The sequence below is a fragment of the Chelonia mydas genome, chromosome 8 (genome assembly GCF_015237465.2).
Source record: "Chelonia mydas isolate rCheMyd1 chromosome 8, rCheMyd1.pri.v2, whole genome shotgun sequence".
In the NCBI taxonomy this organism is placed as follows: Eukaryota; Metazoa; Chordata; order Testudines; family Cheloniidae; genus Chelonia; species Chelonia mydas.
The window spans coordinates 81,848,523-81,873,446 of record NC_057854.1 but is presented as its reverse complement, the minus strand read 5'-3'; the positions used below and the strand labels follow the sequence as shown (position 1 = coordinate 81,873,446).

At 42.2% G+C, this 24,924-nt stretch overlaps 1 protein-coding gene across 8 annotated transcripts in view; it reads right to left on the bottom strand.

Moving 5' to 3' along the window:
• The window catches only part of USP33 (ubiquitin specific peptidase 33), an 89,268-nt gene that overhangs the window by 52,509 nt on the left and 11,835 nt on the right, over positions 1 to 24,924 (bottom strand). For 5 of the 8 annotated variants that reach the window (XR_005226630.2, XR_005226629.2, XM_007062571.4 and 2 more), the window contains exons 2-5: positions 22,013 to 22,144; positions 19,118 to 19,171; positions 15,891 to 15,953; positions 2,985 to 3,137 (exon numbers count right to left, since the gene is read on the bottom strand). Coding sequence is in view for 5 of the 8 variants with exons in the window: in XM_007062571.4 (XP_007062633.2) it covers positions 2,985 to 3,137; positions 15,891 to 15,953; positions 19,118 to 19,171; positions 22,013 to 22,093 (351 nt within the window). In the remaining 3 variants the exon portion in view is untranslated. Of the gene's footprint in view, positions 1 to 2,984; positions 3,138 to 15,890; positions 15,954 to 16,035; positions 16,132 to 19,117; positions 19,172 to 22,012; positions 22,145 to 24,924 lie in introns of those variants that run through there. The other 3 variants (XM_037908010.2, XM_037908011.2, XM_043520805.1) reach the window with 3 other exon arrangements.

Genomic DNA, 24,924 nt, shown 5'->3' with positions numbered 1-24,924 from the left:
TCAAAGTATCAGCTGTGTTAGTCTGAATCTGCAAAAAGGAAAGGAGGACTTGTGGCACCTTAGAGAGTAACAAATTTATCTGAGCATAAGCTTTCGTGAGCTACAACTCACTTCATCGGATGCATTCAGTGGAAAATACAGTGGGGAAATTTATATACACAGAGAACATGAAACAATGGGTATTATCATACACACTGTAACAAGAGTATTGTATAATTTTCTTTAAATCAACTTCTTGTAATTTTTGGATTTATTGTGCTATGTTCTTTCCCAGAAAAAAAAAGTTTTCATTGGCATTGTGCTTTTATTCACTTTACTCTTTACACACTTATTTTTTATCATTGTATTTGAACGTCAGCCGTCATTTAACAAGTAGTTAGGCATATAAATAGATAGTGTCTATCCAACATTCTTCACATTAAAATAACTCATCTAGTGACTACAGGGAAATTCTGATACAGCATTTTCCTTGAGAAGCTGCATGTCTAAATATTAATTATTTAATATTCCAACGTGGACAGCACTGTTCAAAAGGTCCAGTCCTGCAAAACCCTCAACTCTCACTGATTTCCGTGGGAGAATAGGTATGTGCTGGATGTGCAAGTCACTACCTTCTCCAAGGAAGGTATTTACAATCTACTTTTAATATATGCAGCATAGTTTATTTAATGGCATAGTTTTAGCTTGTACATGGAAGCCTTAAATACCTGGGTTTTTTTCCCCTGCTTTCTTTATTTGTCCCAATTCAGCTATTTCTTTTTCATTCATTGGAAGAGCTTATGAGGTTATACACACAACTTGATGGCATTTCTCTGTAATGTAATTGCTTTAGAATGCAACATCTGATCAATTCCAAAATATTCTTGGCATCAATGGCCAGAACCATAATCCTTCTGGTGAAAATCAGAAAGGAGGAAAACGGGGGACATGTGAAGCCCATGCCATCTGCTAGCACAGCCAGAGCTTCAAGCACCTCTGCAATTATCTATAGATCAAACAACTCTTTGAGGGCACCCATTAACACCTTCCAGCCTAAGAATACCTCATCTCCTCTCTACCCATTCCTCCCCATAGAGTTTAATATGTTAACACCATCAATGACTTATCTCCCAGACAATTAATAATGGCGGGGAATGGGGTGGGGTAAGAAGAGGAAAGGGGAAAATGGTGGTGTGCATATAGTCCCCGGCAGATGGGGCGGGAAATGAGGGGCACTGGTATGTGGCAGGGCTGTCCCTAGCTATTCTGGGGCCCTAAGCAGCCCCGCTGCGGAGCTCAGGGGAGTGGGGGAGGGGCGGGGCTGGGGCGGAGCAGGGACGGGAAGAGGCAGGGCTGGAAGAGCTGGAGCAGGGGCTGGAGCAGCACACAGCTGCGCAGGGCGCCAGGAAATTTGGTGCCCCAAATTTCCTGGTGCCCTACGCAGCTGCGTACTTTGCGTATGGGTAAGGATGGCCCTGTGTGTGTGTCAGGAAGTGATGGAAGACACACAACTCCTGGTGAGGAGAAAGTGTGGGGCCCTAGTATGAAGGAGGGAACACAGATTGTCCATGGCATGGAGGGGCATAGGTGGCACACAGAACCCCTGAAATGGGGGTATGGGGAAATGGGAGGTGCAAACAGATCCTGGCACAGATGGACAATAAGGGACCCTGGTATGAGAGGAAGTGGGCAATGAGGGAGCACAAAGAACCACTGATGATGAGGGGAGGGAAGACTGGGGGTGGCACATAGAGATGCTGGTATGAGGGAAGAATGGAGGACTCTGCTATGGGAGGAGGAGAGATGGGGGGACAGATCAAACCCCTGGCAGGAGAGAGACTAGGGAACCACTGAAATAGAGGGAGCTAGAGGGTGGCACACAGGGAGCTGGAGAGGGGAGGAATGGGGAGATGCAAGGAGCCCCTGGTGTGCACAATGAGCTCTGCCTAAACAAGCCACAAAGTGTGTGACCCCCTAGATATTTTACTCTTTCAGCTACAAATGTTAATTGTTATAAATTATGTGTTAACAATGGTCAAGTTCCTCTACTATGTTATGATCATGTAATAAATGACAGTTTAGAAATCTAAATTTCTAGTTTCATTTTATTATAGAGTTTCCTAAATCCTGGCCATGTGTAAACATGAAAAAGCTTAATTATCCTAACTGCACTACAAATAATATCAGCTTTCTGATGACTTAATTGTACATTAATGTGTCTTTGATGACAGCATGCTTTATTCTGTTCACTTTTCTTTTTAAAAAAAATCACACACGCCACAGAGACCATTTACTCTTGTCCTCTGAAGGAAGAATATATCAAAGCTGAAGAGATCAAAATTACTACAACTGTGGATGTACTGCCCAATGGAAAAAGAAAAATATCTCCAATAAGAAAACGATTACATACCTTGTTAGTAATTTAAAATGATGCAAACCCAGTAAGTTTTACTGAGCTATACCAGAAATATAAGGTCATGCAAATCCTCTTAAATTTTTTTGTATTCATTCAGCCACCAATATAGACTGACAGTTGCTTGCATGTTTCTCTTGATAAACACAATACTTGTGTCTCCATGTGAATTTGCACCTCTCTTTGGCTAGAGGCTCCATAAACAGACACCAAAACAACTTACTCTTCTGCATACAGTAGCCAGTAATAATTTGAATGTGACAATTAAAAACTTCTCACTAACTATAGGATGGGAAGCAAAGTTAAATGATTATTCCCATCTTAAAACTCAAATGTAATTTCATATTCTCTGGTTGATTTAAAAAACTAAATAAAATACACTCATATTCTTAGGAAACAAACAGAGTGATACACAGAAAGATTTAATGTAGGTTGGGCATTAAGGTGCATTAGTCTTCAGAGACATAAGAAGGGAAGAGTACAGTACAGAGAATCACATTATCTCCAGCACCAGATAACACACAACTGGGAAATAAGACAAAGCACAGCTAAAACAAGGTCTGTGTTTATTTCACTTTTTTAAAGAACATACCTGTACACTATTTCCTTGTGTTTGGTGAGACAGTCTGGCATTTGGTAATGGAGAATGAGATCCCAATTTTCTATCCAAAAATACCTCTTTGCTACATGTATAACACCAGACACGCAGGGTGGTAAGATTGACAGTTAGACAGTGCTTTGTGTCCTAAAACAGAACAAAAAAAATGATTTAGGAACTTGCATTAAACCTCAGTGTGTCCAAGCCAGAACTGTATTAATATGTGAAATCTTTCAAAAAAAAAAAAAAAAAGACTAACATGTACCAGGTAAAAATATTAAATCTAGCAGCAGTTCAGCTGTTCCTCAAATCCAAGCTTTTAACTCGTAAAACCTAGATTGAAAGGGTCCAAACCACAAACACCATCTAAGAGGTATGTCTGCTTTAACTATCAGTACAATCTGAAAAGAGAAGATCTCAGTGTTGTCCATAATCATCTTAAACTGTTACAATTCACTCATCAAGAAAGTATCTGGGTATTGGTAGGGCCCTATCAAATTCATGGTTCATTTTGGTCAATTTCACAGACAGATGATTTTAAAATTAATCAATTTCACATTTTCAGATGTTTACATAAGGCTATTGTAGGGGGGTTGTGGAGCAGCCCTGCAGGGGAAGAGGAAGTCTTGTCCCTCCCCATCCCCAGCTGGGACTAGCAGCTGGAGCCCTGCGCAGAGTAGGAGTCCCCAACCCTGTGCAAGATTTCATGGGGAAGATCAGATTTCATGATCTGTGATGTGTTTTTCACAGCCATGAATTATCAATACCTAGGGCCCTACCAATGGGATAGAATGTTTTCATCTCTAGGTCAGTATTTAAAAATCTCCCCTGGACATAGCAAGTAATCAAGTCTTTGGCCCTTAAATAGCTGTCATATGGTAATGTAAAATGAGACATTTTGGTTCAGTTCCTAGCAAACTACAAACAAGAATGTCAGCTACAAAATGTTGGGGATATATCCTGAATCCAGTTAGTTAAACTGTTATAGCAGAAAGGACTTTTAAGTACAGTCTACGTACTTGGAACTGCCCCCCAAAATCAAGATTTATATCAAATTGTAAACATTAGAACAGTAGCATGTGTGTTCTCATCAGATATACAATGGATAACAAAACTGACAATCCTATGGCTGATTTGCTCAGGTTCAAGCATGTAGTTATGTTCAAGCATAATAAATAAGGCTCTCAAATGAAAGGGTGGGTCTCAAGTATGCTGCCTTATAAAGTCTAAGTTCTTTGATGTTTCTTATCTCATACAGGTCAGTGTTAGTCTAACTGTAAGTTAGCATTCTGGATTTAGTCCAACAAATATCTGGAGTTAAATGATGGTAGAAAAGGACGTTTACCCCCGAGGTGCCTCATGCAGGAAGTTCCGAGCCGGTGGGTTTCTGTGAGACAGAGGTCCCCAAAGAATGGGGCACACCCCCCTGGGGGGTGTGGAGGAATGCCCAGAGAGGTGCGGTGGGGCCTGGCCATCCCCTACAGTGGTGGGGAGGGAGCGCCACCCAGCCCATCCCCGCTCCCAGCTCTGCTCCAGTCCCGCCTCCAGCCACGTCCCTGACTCCCGTCCCCATCCCCAGCCTCAGTGCGGCTGTGCTCCCAGCCCTGCGGCAGCCCTCAGCCTTGGCTGCTGGCTGTGTCTCTGTTCCCAGCCCAGGGCAGAGGCTGGGAGTGGAGCCGCACCTGGCCGCGGGCCCATCTGATGGCCTCTACCACAGCCTGGCTGCAGCTCCGCTCCAGCTCTTGCCCTTGCCCCAAGCCTTGGCCCCTGGCTGTGGCCCCAGACCCATATCCAGTCTTGGCCCTCTTACCCCTATCCACATCACTCCCTCCGCCCCCCCCCAAACCACAGCACCGCTCCCAGCTCGGGGGGGGGGAGGGGGGGGGACAGGGGCATGGACAGGGATGGGGGGGGGGGGCGCAAGCCTCAAAAATTTGAGGACCGCTGCTGTAAGAGCAGACCCAGAAGCTCCTGCCTTGGTATCCCTAACACAATCTATTTTCATCTTGTTTTCATATAACACTCCTTTCTTCTTTGATCTCTCCATCTGAATTTCTTCTCTCTGACCACCATCTCCCCTCATTCAATATCACACCACACATTTGTCCCATCCCTGCCCCATCACTGGGCCTTCTGCAACCTCCAGTCTATCAATGTTCATGAATTTTCTGCTACATCAGGCCCCTCCTCCTAACCCTCTTGTCCACTCTCCACTCTGCTTTTTTCTCCACCCATGCCCCTTTCTATCACTGTGAAGTCCAATACACCAATTCCAGACCTGTCTCACTCCCAGCATCTGCTCTCTCCATTACTGTCCTTGTGCTGCTGAGCATCCTGGGACCTCACTAACTTCCTTCACCGCAGATTCCTTCTCTCCTTCAACTATCATCTCCCTGGCGAAGCAACTATACTTCTCCCACATGGAGTCCCATGCCCACAGTCCCCATCACTTCTTGGCAACCTTCGAGTCCCTCCTTAAAGCACTCCCCTTCCTGTCTCTCTGCACAGGATCTTGCAGTCTTCCAGAGGAAAAAAAAAAAAAGAAAAAAACAAAACAAAACCCACCAGGAATCTCCCCCTTGCACTTTCTCTTCCCTTTCTCCTGTCACCAGCCTTGAGGTCTTTTGCCTTTTCTCCTATAAACACCCATATCTGCCACAGTGATCCCATTCCTCTTCCTATCTCCTTACTTCTATTGCTCATTCTTCCCTTATCCTTCTTTCTCAACCTCTTCCCTCACAATATAAACAATGTCCTGGTCTCCCTTGTCCTCCAAAAACTATCCTCAGTCCTACCTACCCCTCCAGCTACAGCCCCATATCTCTCACACGTTTAAACTCCTTGAACACAGTCTACTACCAATGCATTCACTTCTCCTCCAATCCAGCCTTGGACCCCCTCCATCTGGCTTCCAGTGTTTCCACTCTACTGAAACCTCTCTTTCTAGGGTCTCCAATTATTTCTTCCTACACAGATTTCAGCCTCAACTCTTCCCTCATCTCCTTTGACCTTCCTGCTGCATTTAATATTATAGATCATCCTCTCCTTGATATCATATCCTCACACTGGGCTTTCCAGATACTGTCTTCTCCTGGGTCTCCTCTTACCTCTCTGACCATTCCTTCAGTGGATCCTCCTCCCTTCTCTCACTCTGTGAGAGGGCTCTGTCCTTGGCCCTTTGCTCTTCTGACTTTAAACCTTATTTTTGGGCGATAGTTGGTTCACATGGCCTCAGCAGTCGCCTCTGGGCTGATGGCTCACAACTCTCTCTCCAGCACTAAACTGTCTCCTATCCAACTGCACATCAGCTTGTCTCTCCAACATCTCTCCTCCTGGATGTCTTAAATAGAACATGGTCAAAACCCAACTCCTTATCACTGTTGACAATGTCATCCTCCTCCCCGTCACTCAGGTCTGCAATCTCAGTCATTTTTAATTCCTCCTTTTCCTTTGCCCCATACAGCCAGGTATTTCCAAATCCTGCCATTTCCTCCTCAATATCTCCTACATCTGTCCTCTCCACAGTCAAATATCTCATTCAGACCTTAATTATTCCAATATTCTCTTCTCCAGGCACCCAAAAACACACGGTGAGCATTCTCTTTCTCACACGGTGAGTGCTCTCTTTCTCTTAAACACAAGTGAGCACTGTTGGCTAAACTTACATTGCTTGGCTACTGATTTGATCATAACCTCCCTCTCTGAACCCCCCGGCTGGCTCTCCATTTGCTACTGCATCACCTTTAAGCTTCTTGTCATCACCCTCACAGCTCTGTCTCTCCCTACTTACTCTCTCTTAACAAGCTTCATGTTGCCCGGCCCCTTTGCTCCACCAAGTCTCCAAGCCTGTTCTGAGCTTCTCCCACAAATCAATGCTGTGGATTCTTCCACATGGCCTTCTATGCATGATATGATATTCTCAAGCTTATCCTCAAAGCCAATACATTGTCTACATTTAAGTGTCGCTGAAAGACTTCTCCCAAGTTGCCTACAGTGATTCAAGTGATACCATATATAAAAATTGTAAGCTTCTCATTACAGGAGTGTTTGGAAAGTGCACAGCACATTGCGGGTGCTATCATAAATAATGGCATGGAAACAGCCTTGCTGTTGTACAAGGTTCAAAGACACTCTTTCCTAAATACACATACACCCTCCGTACCTTCCCTCTCTCATGTGGCCACTCCACCTGAGTCCCTGCTCACAGACTACTATTGTACTTTAATAGCACACAGAGCTTTGGGGCAAAGTGCACTTCTTGTGCAAGCTGTTGTAAGCTACAGATAAAATTTTCTCTGTTAATATGGCCTTGAACAATGCCAGTGTTTTTGACTTGCAGACTTTTGGATAACAAAGTTGCTAGATACGATGACATTTCCTATATTCATTTTCAGCAGAGTAACTGAAATAATTAAGTAGAACTTCCTTAATTATCAGGATAAGTCTTCACCTGTAGCTTCAGCTATGTAGAAGCCTACAATAAACTGCTACAAACCTCTACAGCAAGGGCTCAATATTCTCTAAGTGGAGAAGTTAAAAATTATTATTTCTAGCATAGCCAAATGCAAAAGAGATAAAGTAAGGAAGCTAGTGAAAATGAGAGGGAGTGACAAACTGACATCAACCTTAATTGTTTCTCAAGTTAGAAAGATCAGAAATGACTATCTAGAATACTAGAGGGATGGATTAAATGGATAAAAAGAGCTTCAATTAGATATGGGCTATTGTCCAGAAATTAAAGGAAATGAAGGAAACTGAACAAGAATGTGAGACATTGCTGTTATAAATGACAGCAGGTAAAGCTATCTTTTCCCTTTGTGCTACCTGAAAAACACATATCAATAACACTAACTTAGGGTGTAAGGAGGCAGCAATAAACTCCAGTACAGTGCCAGGAGATTATAAATGTTTATAAGAAATGCTGGGTACCACCCACTCCACAAATGCCCTACAAGTAGCTCACACTATATATCATTTTACTTAAAAGTTGTAAAACTGATCTTTAATGCTAGTCATTAGCAAATCAGATTGTGAGATACTATATTAGGATTATATCAATGTCTAAATATTAGCTATATTATAGTAACACACTAAGGCTAAATCCTGATTGATACGCTATCCTGCTGTGAACAGTAAAAAATGATCCATACCCCAGGATATAATTATTCTAATTAAAGATAAGATGCAAGAAGTAAAAATAGAGAATACTGACAGGTGGGAAATGAGAAAGGTGGATGAGGGCAAGAGTGAGTTTCTTCCTAAACAGTACTGAAAGCAGTATACTTTTTGATATCTTTTGCTACAGAGCCTTTTGGGATAACTGATCTATGGAATTTAGATACTGGTGCTGTTAATGAAATCAAAGTTTTTAATCACTTGTGTACACTCATTCTCCAACATGTTGAAACACATTTACAAGCCACCTCCCACCACTGTGCTATAAAGCAAAAAATAAAGTATCACAAAAAGAAAACCTCTACTTGAAATTCAAACCAGTAAAAACAAATGAGAAATTTAATATAAGGAGAAAGGGATGTTAATGTATTACATATAGGGCAAACAATGATAAAAAAAAATCCCAGAGGCCTTAGGCAAAAGCCTTAAGGTATTTAATAGAAGTGTAAAGAAATTATCTAAATGATTGTCAGGAGACACTGGATCCACATCCAAGGGGCCACAAAGCTACAATCACCTGCCAAGTTGAGATGCGATTCCTGTGTGGTAAAACTCATGCAGGAGCCCTTGAGTATAGCCAGGGCCTATGCCATTATAATTTTAATAACCAGTAGTGCCAGGTTAAAGTTAACCTGACACTTGGTAGACAGCCAATAGCCACAACATGGGGTGGATGTAATATGAACACAGCTGCTCCAATCAGTGCACAAATGTACTATATTCTAGACTAGCTACATGCAGCTGAGTTACCCTGCAAAGAGAAATCTCAGTAACTGAGACCTGTGGTCACGAGGGCACTGTGCTGCCTGTCATGGTATACAAACCAGACTCTGTTGTAATAACTGTAATGGGGATCCTTTGAAGCTGCTGGACAAAGAGACCCCTTGCAGTTCTCCTTAGCGCTCTAATCCCAGGACTAATTACTAGCACAGTATTATCATCTGGGGCAACGCCTTGGCCTGGATTCAGCAGTACTAGAACAAACTGCTGACTGACTAAACAATAGCAATGCATCTGTAATGGACTGTCATTGAATAAATAGGGTGCAAGCCTGAACAACAACGCATTTTTGTACCAAGTCAGACATATAGCCCGCATATGTCCAGAGAAAGGTCATATTAAAAGTAACATTTTTAACTTTACTACCACTGAACATAAAAGAGGAAGAAGGAAAATCTCACTAGGTTTAGAATTTCTGAACCGAAGTCTCACACTAATGCTGAAGCAGACCCGAGTGCTCTCCCCAGCTGAAGCTGCTCTACCCCTGTTCATGATGCACTATGGGAAAACTGAACTGTCCACATTGCACCTTACAGGAAGTTGTTGCAGCCCACCGAGACATCCTGTCAGGCCATCTTTTGGACATACTGACAGCATTTTCTCACCTACCAAAGGCACCTGTTGGAGCAGGACGACGATGACAACGTTAGAGACATGGCAGACTCAAACTGGCTAATGCTGCTTGTGACTCTCAGTATAGCCGCTGATGCCCCTATGTAGAACAGCGCTTCTGGAGCAGCGCCACAAGCACAGACTGACAAGCACATTGTCATGTGCACCTGGAATGACTACTAATGAGAACCTCCACAAGAAGAAAGCTACATTTCTGGAGCTTTGTAAGCAGCTTGCCCCAACCTTCCAGTGTCATGACACATGCAAGAGGATGGCCAGAGAAGCAGGTTGCTATATCCACCTGGCTACTCCAGAATTATACAAGTCCATTGCTAATCAATTTGGCATTGGAAAGACAAATGTGGATAAAGTGGCAGTGGAAGTTCCTGAGGAAATCAGGTGTGTGATTTACTGCAAGATTGTGGGCATAAACAATATCCCTGAATTACTGCTGGTTTTGAGAGAACGGGGTTTCCAAACTGTGCCAGAGCCATTGATGGGATTCATGTGCCCATAGCCTCCCTCCTCAAGGACACATGAGTACATAAACCACAAAGGATACTATTGTGATGGAGGTCCTTGTGGACCAGAGAGACCTATTTATGGATGCCAACATGGGCTGTACTGGAAGGGTTCATGATGCCAGGGTTTCCTGCCGATCAGGAGTTTACCTTCATAGTCAGACCAGGACACGATTCTCACCAGACAACACTGGCATAAATGGAGTAACTCTCCCCCTGTTATTCTAGGGAACCCCGCATACTATCTTTTGCCTTGGCTTATGAAACTATTGATCTCAGAGGCCCTGGCCAGAAGGTTTAATTACACTCTCAGTAAGTGTAGAATGGTGACTGAATGAGCATTTGGCAGATTGAAATCCCCCCAGCTCCATTTACAGAACTGTTTAGATTCCAGTATCATCAATGCTGCCTGCACTGTTGAGGCTTGCTGTGCCGTACACAATCTTTGTAAAGCCAAAGGTGAGCCATTTCCCCCTGCACGGACCTATGACAGAAATGGATTGCTGAACCAGAACACTCAGCCAGACAGTGTGCCTCATCATGTGTTTATTATTCAAAATACACATTATGAACACAAACGTTCTTAATAAAAGAAAAGCCTTTGTTTGTGAACATGGCAGTATTACAAAAAACAAAGACAAAAACCCCATATTAAAGCACAGTCAGGCAGGCCAGTTGTCATTACTCCATCAAAACAACAGCAATAAACCAACACCAGTTGTAAAACCAGTAATAAAACATAGTGCATAAAATAAACGGTGAACTGGGCAAATAGTGAAACTGGTGCCAACAAGCAAATGCCCTACTTTTCCATGTCCTCTCCCCCACCACCAGTTTTCCTTTCCCTTCTTGCACTTTCGACACTTGGTACCACTGCACAAGGACAGAGTCCTGCAGGGGGCTATATTTGCCCTCTCTAGTGTTAAGTAGCGTTAAGTCCCAGTTGCAAGAGTCACCCAACATAGAACTGTCCAAAATGTTTGTGGTCTGCAGCACATAGTATCAGGGAGGGAACACAGGATGTCGTGCAAGAGCAGCAAGAGTCTGTACTCTTGTGATCATTAGCGCAAGCAGCCTCTGAAATAGATCTTCCTCCCTCAAGCAACGGTTCTGCTCCAAAAATCACACTGCCAGTCTCTCCTCATACACTAAAATTCTGTCCCCATGATCTTCAGCCTGTGCCTTTCCACTTGTCATGAATCCTTTTCCCTTTCATATTGCACCTGCTTATTGGCCCTGTCCAGAATATCCTGTAAGTTTATCACAGAAACTCTTACTCTTGGACCGGTCTGTGACAGTTTGAAATCTCAGGCTCCTGCTGCAATGTGGCTTAGCTGGCGAGGTACAAGGGCCTGCAGAGGCTGAAGGACCTGCATGTCCAACAGAACACTATCATCTCAGTACTTCAAAAATGGTTCAGTGCATCCACAAAGTACCTGTAGAATCTCAAAGCCAAAAACTGACACTTCGATAATGCTGCTTCAGTATATTGTAAGAGAAATGCTTCGGTTCCCAGAAGCTCCATGGACACAACAGAGTTAGAGTGAAAAAGAGCACAACAGTAAGTTAAAATTTACAAATGCTATGTTTAAAGCAACGGTTCTCAACCTATTTACCACTGTGGGCCACATATGTAGCACTCTGTGGCCTGGTCTACACTACACAGTTAGGTCGACGAAACGCAGCTTAAGTCAACTTAATTATGTCAGTGTCTACACTACAGCCGTGTCCCACCGATGTACATACCCTACTACAATGACATAACTCCACCTCCATGACAGGCATAAGGCTTACCTCGGCGTAGTTAGGTGAAGCAGTGTCTGTGTAGACACTCTTACTTACATTGGCTGTTAGCTCTCTTGTCAATGTCACAGCTCCAGGGGAGTCATGAAATTGACAAAAAGCTGGGCAGCTAGAGCCCAGCTATCCCCCACTCCCTTGGAGAGCTGGGTGGCTGGCTCCTGCTCCCAGCTGGGGGTGCAAAAGCCAGCCTCCAACCCCCACCCCCCGCTAGAAATTTTGGCTGTCCTAATTTCACAGCTCCACGTTGAACCCATGAAATTGACAAGAATGACTGGCTCCCGGCAGGGAACCAAGAAGCCCTGGGCGGCTTCCTTCCAACACAGGACAGGGAACTGGGAGCCGAGTGGCGGGAGGTGGAGGCAGCATGCCCAGAGCCCGGGAGACTGTGGGGCAGCCAGGCTCCTAGCAGGGAGCTACCACTGGAGCTAAGAGTGTGGGAAGCTTAAGTAATGAGAAATGAGAAAATAGCACTGCTTCTCTTAGGTCAGTGGAAGCACTCCTGATGAGGACACACACCAATGATCCAAGGAGGGTAATGTGGACACGCACCACCTCAGTAATTACTGCAGTGCCTGTAAGTAGACCTAATATAGGTCTACTTAAGTTTTGAGTGTAGACATGCCCTGTGTCTTATGTGGGCCACATCCACACAATAATATATAACCTGTATATCACATGGGCCACAGCTGTGTGCTGATTGGGCTGCAAGTGGACCATGGGCTGAGAACCACTGGTTTAAAGATTGCAAACTATTGTAGGCTTTGGGAGGAGGGGAGGGCACGCAGATTACTACCTAAGCCTTCTCTATCCCTTTAGGCATTCCACATTTCTGGGGGACATAATCCTTTGAGTTTCCTGAATGGCAAAGTGAAATTTTATTCCAAGCTGCCAGTGGCAAACCAGCCCGAGAGGTTTTCAAGCTATGACAATTGAGCAGCACATCTGGTAATAGAATGGGCTGGCGACCTTCAGAGGTGGGTACAGAAAATATGTCCTTCTCGAAATGTGAATAGCTATTTGGGGTTCCTAGTATGGGAAAAGTTTGCAGCTATCAGCATCTGTAATTGAGTCAAAATTCCTGGGGGAATCAACAAGATGCTGTGTTAGCATCCACATGGATTACTGCCTCCCTATAGATTCCAATAAAGCCTCCTCTAACTAAGTCTACATATACGAACACACAGTATAATGGACTGTCAAAGAATTACACAGCCATCCCCCCTTCTTCCTTAGCACATTTCTGTACTTCATACAGCCTCAGCTGTATTTCAGACATTGATTTTTTTCATCCGTGGACTATATTTCACCCTCCATCTTTACCGTGTACAGACGGCTTGTTACACTGTTGTGTGGCTGATTTATTCAGAATGGCATACTAAAAGGGAAGGTAATATATGATTTTTACTTTTAACACCTCAGCGCATCTTTGCAAGAACGTGCAAGTATCAAGTAAAAATGAAAGTGTGAATGCTTGTTTAACTGTTGTTTATGCTTCCTGGTCTCCACTTCGAATTCCACATGATGGTGGTGGTTGTGGGTTGATACCAAGGCTCTGGCACGCATTCTACCATTAGTGGAAGCATGCTGCTACCTGTAGCTAGCAATATATTTTGCTTTGGGTCAAACCACAAATCCCTCCCACTCCTATAACAAACAGCAGCAGCAAGCATGGAACAAGAAACTTACCAGGCTCTGGGACTACTTCTGCTGGTTTTGTGGCAGGCTGCTCCTCCTGGGGATCATCAAACTGCCCCTCTGAGTATGGATTCAGGACATGCTACAGCTGCTCTGGTGGAAAAACCTCCTCAGGAACTAGTGTGAGCACCAGAGTCATTTTGGTAGCCTATTCCAGCTCCCCTCTGATTCAGCGTTCAGAAGGTTGCCACCCCAACTGATGGTGACCCACTGTTGGCTCCACACTCAGCACAGTACCCAGCACCCCGTCAAACTCCTTGTAAAAGTGGTAGGATGATGGAATGTTCCCAGAGGTACGGCTCTCATCCTTGGCTTTACAACAGTTGCTCTTGAGCTGCTTAATCTACTCCCTGCACTGGTCACTGGTCCAGTCAATCCCCAGCTTTGCCAGCTTCTTCGCTCTTTCCTGATATGCATAGACATTTCTAGCCCTCGTACTGAATTTGAATGTTTTGGTCACCTCGCACCAGGGATTTACCAAATCTGGCTGATCTCATGACGAGGTAGCAGCGTGCAAGGTAAAGCACTTCTAGTCAATGGCCATTGCAAATGCATGAGAAGGTTCACTCCGTTTGCAGTTCAGTGGTCAGAATGGAAGGGTTAAATGGCAGGCAGCCATGCTTGAACCAGTGGGTTGCTTCTGTTGCAACTACTTAATGTGTTTACACTATCCAAGATGGTTTGTGTAAAATGGGACAGTGTGTCCATATGCACAAGCATCCCGTCTAACTATGCTGTGTCTATCCCATAACTGAAGGCACAGCCCCCTAGACCAGGTTCTAAGCTTGGTAGGAGATGCACTGAAGCAGTACATCAATACATATATTATACAAATGCACTTTATTATATGATATATATTTTCCAAATGTTCAGATATTCTCTAAGAGTTTCCAATGTAATGTACTGGAGGTCAGAAAGAAGAGGACTGCACAGTAAAGTGAACGGCCCTATACAAAAGTATATTTTCCTCCAAAGGTTCAAAGACTTCCACAATCTTTCCAAAGACCTTTCTGCTGTAGATTCAAGTCATGAGAGAAAAACATCCACATGCTGCAGAGGGTACATCTATAATCCAATAAAAAAATCTGTGGCACCAAGTCTCAGAGCCCAGGTCAGTTGACTCAGGCTCATGGGGCTTGGACTGCAGGGCTGAAAATTGCAGTGCAGACATTTGGCCTGGAGCCTGGACTCTGAAACCACCCCCCACTAGGTCCCAGAGCCTGGGCTCCAGTCCAAGCTTGAACATCTACTCTGCAATTTTATAGCCCTGTGAACCCAAGTCAGCTGACCCAGGCCAGCTGCAGCCATGCGGTGGGTCTTTTACTGCAGTGTAGACATACCCTTAGAGTGCAGACAGACAATTAACCCAAGCATCATACGTAGGAAAAAATAATCTATTTGGAAAAAAAAAGACATTACTGTTTATATAATAATGTCTGAGAAGAGTAAAAGACAAAAACTTAATAAAGCCTCCAAACACAGGTCAGATGGCAGAATGCTGCTAGGAGTTGCAGGAATTATGAACAAGGTTCTGTGAGCTAAGCTGCACATTAGACCTGAATTATGGAGCAGGAATCCTGGACTACGCAATAATGATTTTTCCACCCCTTCCCCACACCAGTCCAAACTCTTCATTATTGATTTCAACATTAAATTCAATGTATTTTATGCAGATTTGTATATTGCAAACACAAAGATGCTTTCCAGAAATTGTCAAGGAGAAGCAAGATGTTGTACCAGCGAGACAAAATTCCTCCTCCCTTGTTACACATTGACAGTAATTAACTGTTCCACTGCACCCAAACCTACTGCCTGTCTACATCCAACAGTGACAAAGAATTTTTGTTAAAATGATCAGCAATGAAATAGTTAATTTAAAAGAGCATAATTAAACTGCAGTGTTAACTCCCAAGTGAGAAGCATGGGGCATTTTATGTTGTGGAGCACAATTATGCAGTAAGTTTAAATAGATGAATAATTATGTAGCTGCATAATCATTTTATAAACACATGGGCCCCCAAATGAATTAGACATGATCCCCAAGCGCCAGAAGGCATCATCAACAAGCAAAGCTTCAACTCAGGAAAAACTACCTGACTGCATTGGTCAAAAACAACAAGAATATTGTTTAACTATACTTCCCTTCCTCCATCTCCTCCTCTCAAGGAGTCGGGGGGGGGGGGGGGGGGAGAAAGCTGCTGTCCTAGAATAAAGGGCTTTTACCATTTGATGGCGAGACCCTAGATGACAAAAACTAGAATGAAACCGTGTATATATATGTTATATATACATACACACACACACACACCCCTACCTGAGAATGTATGGTACTGTGATCTACATGGGATTCACCGCAGCCAACATACGAACATCTATTCTGTCAAACAAAAATAAGAGACATAATTATGGTGCAGTATACTCTATTAATTCTTTTTAGTGAGTTGTCAAATCAAACTTACAGAACAAAGTGATACAGCTTCCAAATGCATTTTTAATTCACACTATTGTACATCTGCAGGATTCTGAAAAGAGCAAGGTATCACTCAAGGTAAGCACTGCAATAAATAATATAGTAAAGCAATGAGAATGCGGCAAGATTTTCCTCTGAATTTCCTTGATTTTGAGGGTGGGGTTAGACAATGTTTTTGATGTATGTGTTCTCTTCAGCTGTTTTAACTTTATCTTTTTCTTATTTAAAAAACAAAGTGTCCAAGATATTCTGAAAATCCATGAAATGTAAACATGGCACTATCAATTGTGTGTGTATTATTTGGGATCTTTAATTCAGAGTCTGCCTCTAAACTGTCAAAATTGTTAATATTCAATATGTCAATCATTTCAACATCAGTGCACATTTATATGCACATCAAGGCTATTGACAATCTGAATATTATTTTATAACCTACGGATTTATTACCCTTGAAGGCTAATAGCCATCAACATCCCATCTTTAAGCATGTGCCATATTGAGTTACAAAATGCAGTGTCTATTTACTCTCAACAATTCTGTTATTACAGTTCTGATTTAACATGTAGTTGCTGAGCTGGTATGTAAACTTGAAGCTGTCCGTACAATGCTAACCTCAAGACATTGCTATTAGTCCCTCATTTCCATGAGCACCAAACACAAGCGCTTAAGTAATCTGTACATACTGTTTGTGCACATTAACACAGATGTTGCTCATACAAAGCGTTGGTACTTAAATGTCAAATAGCTCCTGTACGTTTGCATTAACTGCTTTCTAAAACTTTAATAGCACGCATTTATAGAAGATAACAGTAGGTACTGGTTAAGCAATGAGGATAATGAAGTTTCTATCATGCTGGGATCTCACCATGTGCTGGGTGCTTGGCTAAGCACAAAGGGGAAGGCAAGGTGCCAAATCATCCAAGAAGAGGAGATATCACACCATGACACCTCCTTTGAAGTGTCTTTTTGTGATTATAATATCACCCTATGGAAATGCTGGTAGGAAATTAAAATAAATTATTCAATAAATGTCCAAGTGTTCCAGATTGAAGTGGATATAAATTCAAAACAGACAAAAAATGATTTTTGTTTAGCAAATGCCTGGTGTTCTCTCTCCCCCCCCCCTCCCCATTTCGTTTTGTAACTTTTCCACCGGATATTCCCATCCTTCCCACTCCTTCCACTTTGCTTTCCCCCACTAAAAGTTTTTTTAGATGTAATTTGGTAGCTTAAAAAAACAGTTTAATGAGAAATTGTATAATACTTCAGCCAACCTTCTCTCTTTTTGTGAGAAAAACAGAAAAATCTGTTCTTTTTCTTGCAACCAGGATTCTCTTGAAGAGGAAGGGGGTGGAAAGCAATTTTAGAAATATATACATACTGGTTGCTCCCTGTCACGTTTCAGCCCAGATTTGAGTGTTGACAAGAGATACGCATCTGAGCTCACCGAGGAGTTGAAAAACCCTGCTGAGGCAGATCTGCACACCTGCAGCACCTCGAGTGACATTTTACAGCTGATTCAGCTGCACTTCCCTTCTTGTACCACAGAGATGCACCTTAATCAGAAGCAACATTCTCTCCATTCATTTTTTAAAAACATCTGGAAGCCCCCCTTCATGCCAAAAGCTGGGATGGTGAAGCAGCAATATATCTTAATGCTGGAGGTAAGGTGGTGAAGTTATTTTAAGAGGGAGGGGGAAAAGAGGTAAGTAGGTAGAGTAGGTAAGGACAAAGCCTGAAGAAAATACTTTTTAAATGTTTGTATGGAATTTTTAAATGTTTGAATAAATGTTTATTTTACTTGTTTTGCTTGGTGACAATGAAGTGACACTAGGTCAAGGGTTCTCACAACAATTGTTTTGGTGGCCTCAGAGTGCGGCCACCATCTCTTGCCGGTGGACCACTCTGACAAGTTTTCCTAAAATACTTAATTAACTTTAGGAAAAACAAATAAATATGCACATATATACGTCCACATTCTTGTAATTTATGTCTGATTTTTCTTCCAGACTCAATAATAAAAATAATGTACAGTTGTCTCTATTCTTTACTGGGCCTAACAGAATAGAAACACAAATAAGGAGCTTTGTATGTTCTTGGTCTTTTTTCTTATGTCTTTTAATTTTTGGTTGCAACCCCCCCGCCCTTTTTTTTTTAAAAAGATCTGCTAGTTACTAAGTCTGCTGTGAAAAGTGATATTAACAAACATACATATATCACTTTTCACAGCAGACTTATTCAGCCTCGGCAAGCTTTGAGACAAATTAAGCCCTGGATGGGGAGGTGGATATGGAGGTAGCGGGCACTGGAGGGGGCAGTGACCTTGGGGCCAGAGCTTGCCACTGTATGGCCGGGGAAAAAGCCTGAAGCCCAGTGGCTGGTGCCTTCCACCCGCCACCCAAGGGCTAAAGCCTGACCCACCAGCTTTTGGAAGATGGGGAACTCACTGGCTGCCTGCTCCTCCAGCTCTTGTCTCTCCAGAGGTAGGCAGGGCCCAACCACTGCTGGCTTTGCCCTCCCCCCATCACCACCCAGGAGGCTGTGGCCACAAGAAAAGTCCCTGGTGGCCACAAGCAGACACAGTGGCTGCATTTGAGAAACACTGCATCAGGTAATGCTGTGCTCTGACAAGTCAATATTTACTGTAAATACCAATAGTATTTCCACTCTTTGTAAAGCAACTCAAGAAATGTAATTTGTTGTGATGCATTAAGACCTTCCCAGGACTACTGACCAGGCAGAACATACGATTTCCTAAAGCTATTTTATAATCTACCTCACTGACAAATAACCCTGGAAAGGCTCGTGAACAGACAGCAAAATTTCATTTTTAAGTTCATGATCATTTTCAGTTACAAAATGTAAGCATGTCTGAATCTTGGTTACAAAGCAAATCACTTTGAGGCTAAAAGCATGTATGGTAAGCTTTGATATAAAGTAATGTTTAGAGTTAAATTTTAAGCCCCTCATAATAGCTGTTTATGCAGGAAATGTTGCAAACCTTTATATACAGCTTCACTAGAGGACCACCCAGATCTATCACACATATCCCCTGCAGTAGATCAGCTTACCTCTAAGCATGCCCAAAGGTTTGGTCCTCTAACTTTGCAGTCCTGACAAGTGCCCTGTTAATAAAATATAGATAAGGAATTATTTTACTAATCCAGTTTCCAGGGATTGGTTCTTAGCCCAATGCTATTTAACACTTTTATCAATGACCTGGAAGAAAACGAAGTCATCATCATGATAAAAGTTTGCAGATGACACAAATATTGGGGGAAATGGTAAATAATGAAGAGGACGTGTCACTGATTCAGAGCAGTCTGGATAGCTTGGTAAACTGGGTGAAAACAATATGAGTTTTAATATGGTTAAATGTAAATGTATATCTCTAGGAACAAAGAATGTAGGCCATACTTACAGGATGGGGGACTCTACCTTGGGAAGCAGTGACTTTTGAAAAAGATTTAGCGGTCATGGTGGATAATCAGCTGAACGTGAGCTCCCAGTGGGATGCTGTAGCCAAAAGAGCTAATGAAATCCTAAATGCATAAACAGGGGACTCCTGAGTAGCAGTAAAGAGGTTTTTTTACCTCTGTATTTGGCACTGGTGCGACCACTGCTGGAATACTGTGTCCAGTTCTGGTGAACACAATTTAAAAAGAATGGTGATAAACTGGAGAGGGTTCAGAGAAGACCCAGGAAAATGATTAACTAAAGCAATGGTTCTCAATCTTTCCAGACAACTGTACCCCTTTCAGGAGTCTGATTTGTCATGTGTACCCCAAGTTTCACCTCACTTAAAAACTACTTGCTTATAAAATCAGACGTAAAAATACAAGAGTGTCACAGCATACTATTACTGAAAAATTGATTACTTTCTCATTTTTACCACGTAATTATAAAATCAATTGGAATATTGAAGTTACATTTCATTGTGATACTTGAGCCTGTTTTTCACTTGCGAGCTTTGTCTGAAGCTGGAGCCCCAGGCAGTGGGTGGGGCTGACGCCCAAGCCCTGCTGCCCAGAGCTGAAGCACTGTAATTTAGCTTCACGGGGACCCCCGTGGCATGTGGTTCCAGGCAATGGCCCTGCTTGCCACCCCTAGTATCAGTACTGCACTTGCAATTCCCCTAAACCCGCCCTGAGACACATTTCCCCCCCCCCCCCCCCAGGGATCACATCCCTCAGGATGAGAAACACTGATCTAGACTGAGTACCCCCTGGAAAACCTGTGCATACCCCTGGTTGAGAAGCAGTAAACTGAAGGATTAGAAAATATGCCTTATGACTGAGCTCCTTGAATCTCTCTCACTAGCTTAACAAAGAAAAGGTTACGGGGTGACTTGATTACAGTCTATATGTACCTTTGCAGGGAACAAATATTTAATAATGGGTTCTTCAGTCTAGCAGAGAAAGGTATAGCATGATCCAATGGCTGGAAGTTCAGGCTAGACAAATTCAGACTGGAAATGAGTTGTAAATTTTTAACAGTATGAGTAATGAACCATTGGAACAATTTAATAGGGATCAAGGTGGATTCTCCAACACTGACAATTTTTAAATCAAGATTGAATGTTTTTCTAAAAGATCTGTTCTGGGAATTATTCTGGGGAAGTTCTATGTTGGACAGGATATCAGACTTGATGATCACAATGGTCCCTTCTTCCCTTGGAACCTCTGAAAACCAGTGCAGTACCATGGCCCAAGGAAACAAGACTCCAGTGCAAAACAACATAAAGTAACTGGTACCGCAATGAAGACTTAAAATACTCAGTTGCTCATCACCAGATGAATTTACAATTTTTGTAATCTAATCTTTGTTGAAAATCAAGAATTTTGTTGATGCCATTCAGTTTTTGTTCCACTTCTATTACCTTTTAGACTGTGCCAAAACTCTCTAAATTTCTTAAGTGTTCCAGAGTAGAAGGGAATAGACATCAAGAGAAAAGTCTGCTATACAGCACAATGTGATATTTCACTTGTTATTTGGGGCTTAAAAAGGAAACTAAGTACATATACCATCTCATTTTAAGCTTTCAAGGTCACACTGACAGACACTGGTTATTTTAAAACCAACCATTCTGCGGCTTGACTTTCCTTTAATAAAGAAGCATGAAATTTTTAAATCACAAAATAAACAGCATACAAAAATATGTAGTAGCACAGAAGTGCCATACTTCTAAACAGAGAAACAAGAACCCAACTGTTGCATTTTCAGTCTAAGAAAATATACATAAAGCAGAAGAAGTTGGACTCTTTCTCCACCTCATAGCCACTATAGTTATGAATTATTAAAAGTTTCAGCTGCCATATTTAATGAGATAGGAAGCAAAGGTTAGATAGAGCAGAGGTTCTCAAACTGTGGTCCTTTGACCAAGAGCATGTGGTGGTCCAGTGAGAGCTGACTGGTCACAGGATGCTAGCTTCTTCTCCTTATTTTCTCTGATAATAGCATTAAAAGTCAGCTAAAATACAATTAATTCTTTCTTTATGTTACTTTTCAACCTTAGCAATTGTAGTTGCTACAGGGATGTTACCGCATTTCAAATGAAAAGGGAAGCGGTCTGTACAATCACTAATAGGAGCCAGCCCACAAAAATCTGTCTTAAAATATAGCCATACTATGAAAGAGGTAGAGAACCCTTGAGACAGGCTAGCTGGTACTGTTGGTATATAATTATTCATCTTTAAATGTTATGTATGAAATAACTGGTTTTACTGCTTAAATCAGCTCCATTCTTCTTGTTTCTTTTGTTTAACAGTAGAACTCAGATCATGTACACTGTAATTTACAGTGTAAATGGTAAGACTTTAACCTAAATATTTTGTCCATGATCACATTTACCACTTAAATGTGTTGCACAAACAGTAATTTGTCGATCCATTAGCAACAAGCCCTGCAGCTGAAATACACAACTGGATTTACTCCAGCAGGGAACCAAGTAAAGAACTGAAACTCACATGAGATTTCCGTATCAATTCTTCCTTTGTTATTTCGCCAACCGATTCCAAATGTGGGCAATCACTGCTGAGAGCTGACATTTTAACAACAGTAGTTTTCTAGCTCCTGTAGCATTTAAGATGAGGCAATATCTACAAGACAGGAATAAAAAAAATTAAGTATAACCTGAAGAAATTTTATTCTTGTAAGCAGTAATATTAGACATTTGACAGAACTGCTGTATACATTTAACCTTATAATATAAAACCAGGACAATCCCATTATCTGTTCAGTTAAATAAAAGTACACTTGGAAAATGCATATGCTGCATTTTAAAATTAATGCAAGTAACTGTTTATTGAAAGTAACAGAATCTAGTAAATAAAATTAAATATAGCTGAACCTGCTAAATTGTAAGTCTGCACTAAAATGGATTTTTGCATTTGCAACTTACTGAGACATAGACCCTATGAAATCCTGCTACCATGCAAGCAACAGGGACACTGTAGCTAAAGTCATTTTCCCCCACTCAGAACAATGAGGGAGAACCTAATCACTAGGGCCCTACCAAATTTGTGAAATTAACCGTGGTCATAGGATTTTAAAAATAGTAAGTTTCATGATTTCAGCTATTTAAATCTGAAATTTCATGGTGTTGTAACTGGAGGGATCTGGACCCAAAAAGGAGTTGTGGGATATTGTAGGGGGGGTTGTGATACTGCTACCCTTACTTCTGCACTGCTGCTGGCGGTGGCACCACCTTCAGAGCTGGGCAGTTGGAGAGAACCCAGCTCTGAAGGTAGAGCCACTGCCAGCAGTAGCTCAGAAGTCAGGATGGCATGGTATGGTATTGCCATTCTTACTTCTGCACTGCTGCCTGCAGAGCTGGGCGCTCAGTTAGCAGCCACCACTCTCCGGCCGCCCAGCTCTGAAGGCAGCACGACAGTAAGGATGGCAATAGTGCAACCCCCCTAAAATAACCTTGCAACCCCCCTGCAACTCCCTTTTGGGTTAGGAGCCCCAATTTGAGAAACTGTGGTCTCGCTTGCGAAATCTGTTTTTTGTGTGTGCTTTTACCCTATATTATACACATTTCACAGGGGGAAACCAGATTTCACAATCCATGACTCCCTTGTTGAAGGAGAAAGGAGCAGATATAGGGAACTTTATCCTGGTCTCATTTATTTACAGTGACATACTCCTGAGCAGGCATATTAGATGTCAAAAGGAAAACGTCATATGTAGTACAGAACTCTTTTCTTCAATTCTTTGCCAGACTTCCACTTTCTCTGATGCAAGTCTGGTTTAATGCCAAATATATAAAATCTTTTGTTAGAAGCACTCCAAGGTTGTCTCAGACCTGGTCACTTGGTCAGATGTCAGTTAAAACTACTATTTGGTGGTTGCACAAATATATCTGATTGTTTTGCAATACAAAGGAAAAAACTAAATTTAGTTATATTCCCTCAAACACAAGGTATGTATGATTTATCTATAGCAGTGGTTCTCAATCTTTCCAGACTACTGTACCCCTTTCAGGAATCTAATTGGTCTTACATACCCCAAGTTTCACCGCACTTAAAAGTACTTGCTTACAAGATCAGACATCAAAATACAAAAAAGTGTCACAGCACGCTATTATTTCTCATTTTACCATATAATTATAAAATAAATTGAATGGAATATAAATATTGTACTTACATTTCAGTATACAGAGCAGTATAAACAAGTCATTTTCTGTATGAAATTTTAGTTTGTACTGATTTCGCTAATACTTTTTGTTTCTTGTAGTAAAACTAAGCAAATATCTAGATGAGTTGATGTACCCCCCTAGAAGACCACTGCGTACAACAGGGATATGCAAACCTCTGGTTGAGAACCACTGGTCTATAGACTGTACAGTCTGACAGCCTTTACTATGCTCACCCAAGAACTTTCTCTTGATTCACGCTGCTTTAACAGCTAGCTACTACCTTATTCTTTCTTCTGATTTGTCACCAAAATCCTGGAACATGCTGTGTAGACTTCCTCTCCACCAACCCTTCAATCACCCCTTCCAGAATGAATCACCTATACCAACTTCCCAAACTAAATCCAAACTAAAGATGCACTTCTCTATTCTTTGTATTCTTGATATGTCTGCTCTCTTCAGCATCATTTATCGCACTCTCCTCCATTTTTTCTCTCTTCTATTGGCTTTTGCAGCTCTATGTTCCTTTGGTTCTTCAACTACATATAATCATAGGACTGGGAGGGACCTCTAAAGGTTATCTAGTCCAGTCCACTGCATGACTGGCAGGACTAAGTATTACCTAGACCATTCCTGACAGGTGTTTGTCTAACCTGCTCTTAAAAATCAACAATGATGGAGATTCCACCACCTCCCTACGCAATTTATTCCAGGGCTTAACCACCCTGACAGTTAGGAAGTTTTTCCTACTGTCCAACCTAAACCTCCCTTGCTGCAATTTAAGCCCATTGTTTCCAATCCTATCCTCAGAGGTCAAAAAGAACAATTTTTCTCCCTCCTCCTGTTAAGGAAAAGTTAGCATATGTAACTCCATTTTGGTTTGGGGCCCACCATCTAAAAGCAAGCACATGGTGCACCAGGAGGAGTGTTTCTTAGATACTGCATTCCTGTGAAAATCCTCTCCCCCTTATCTCCAGCCTGTTTCAACTCCCTGTTTCTGTTCTTTGTCTGTTCCTAACTCCCTGCCTCCTGGCCTTGATGTAGGCCTCCCATCCTGATAAGAAAAGTTACTGATGCATTGCTTTAGGACATGTAATGTAGTTAAAGTAATGGTTTAGCACGGGGAATGTACTTAGCAGGGATAGGTGGTAGAAAAGAGAAGGGTTTGTTTATTGGCTAAGGTTTCCGATGCACGAGGGCAACATGCTTTGCTAAAAGGTATATAATCTTTGTATAACCTGC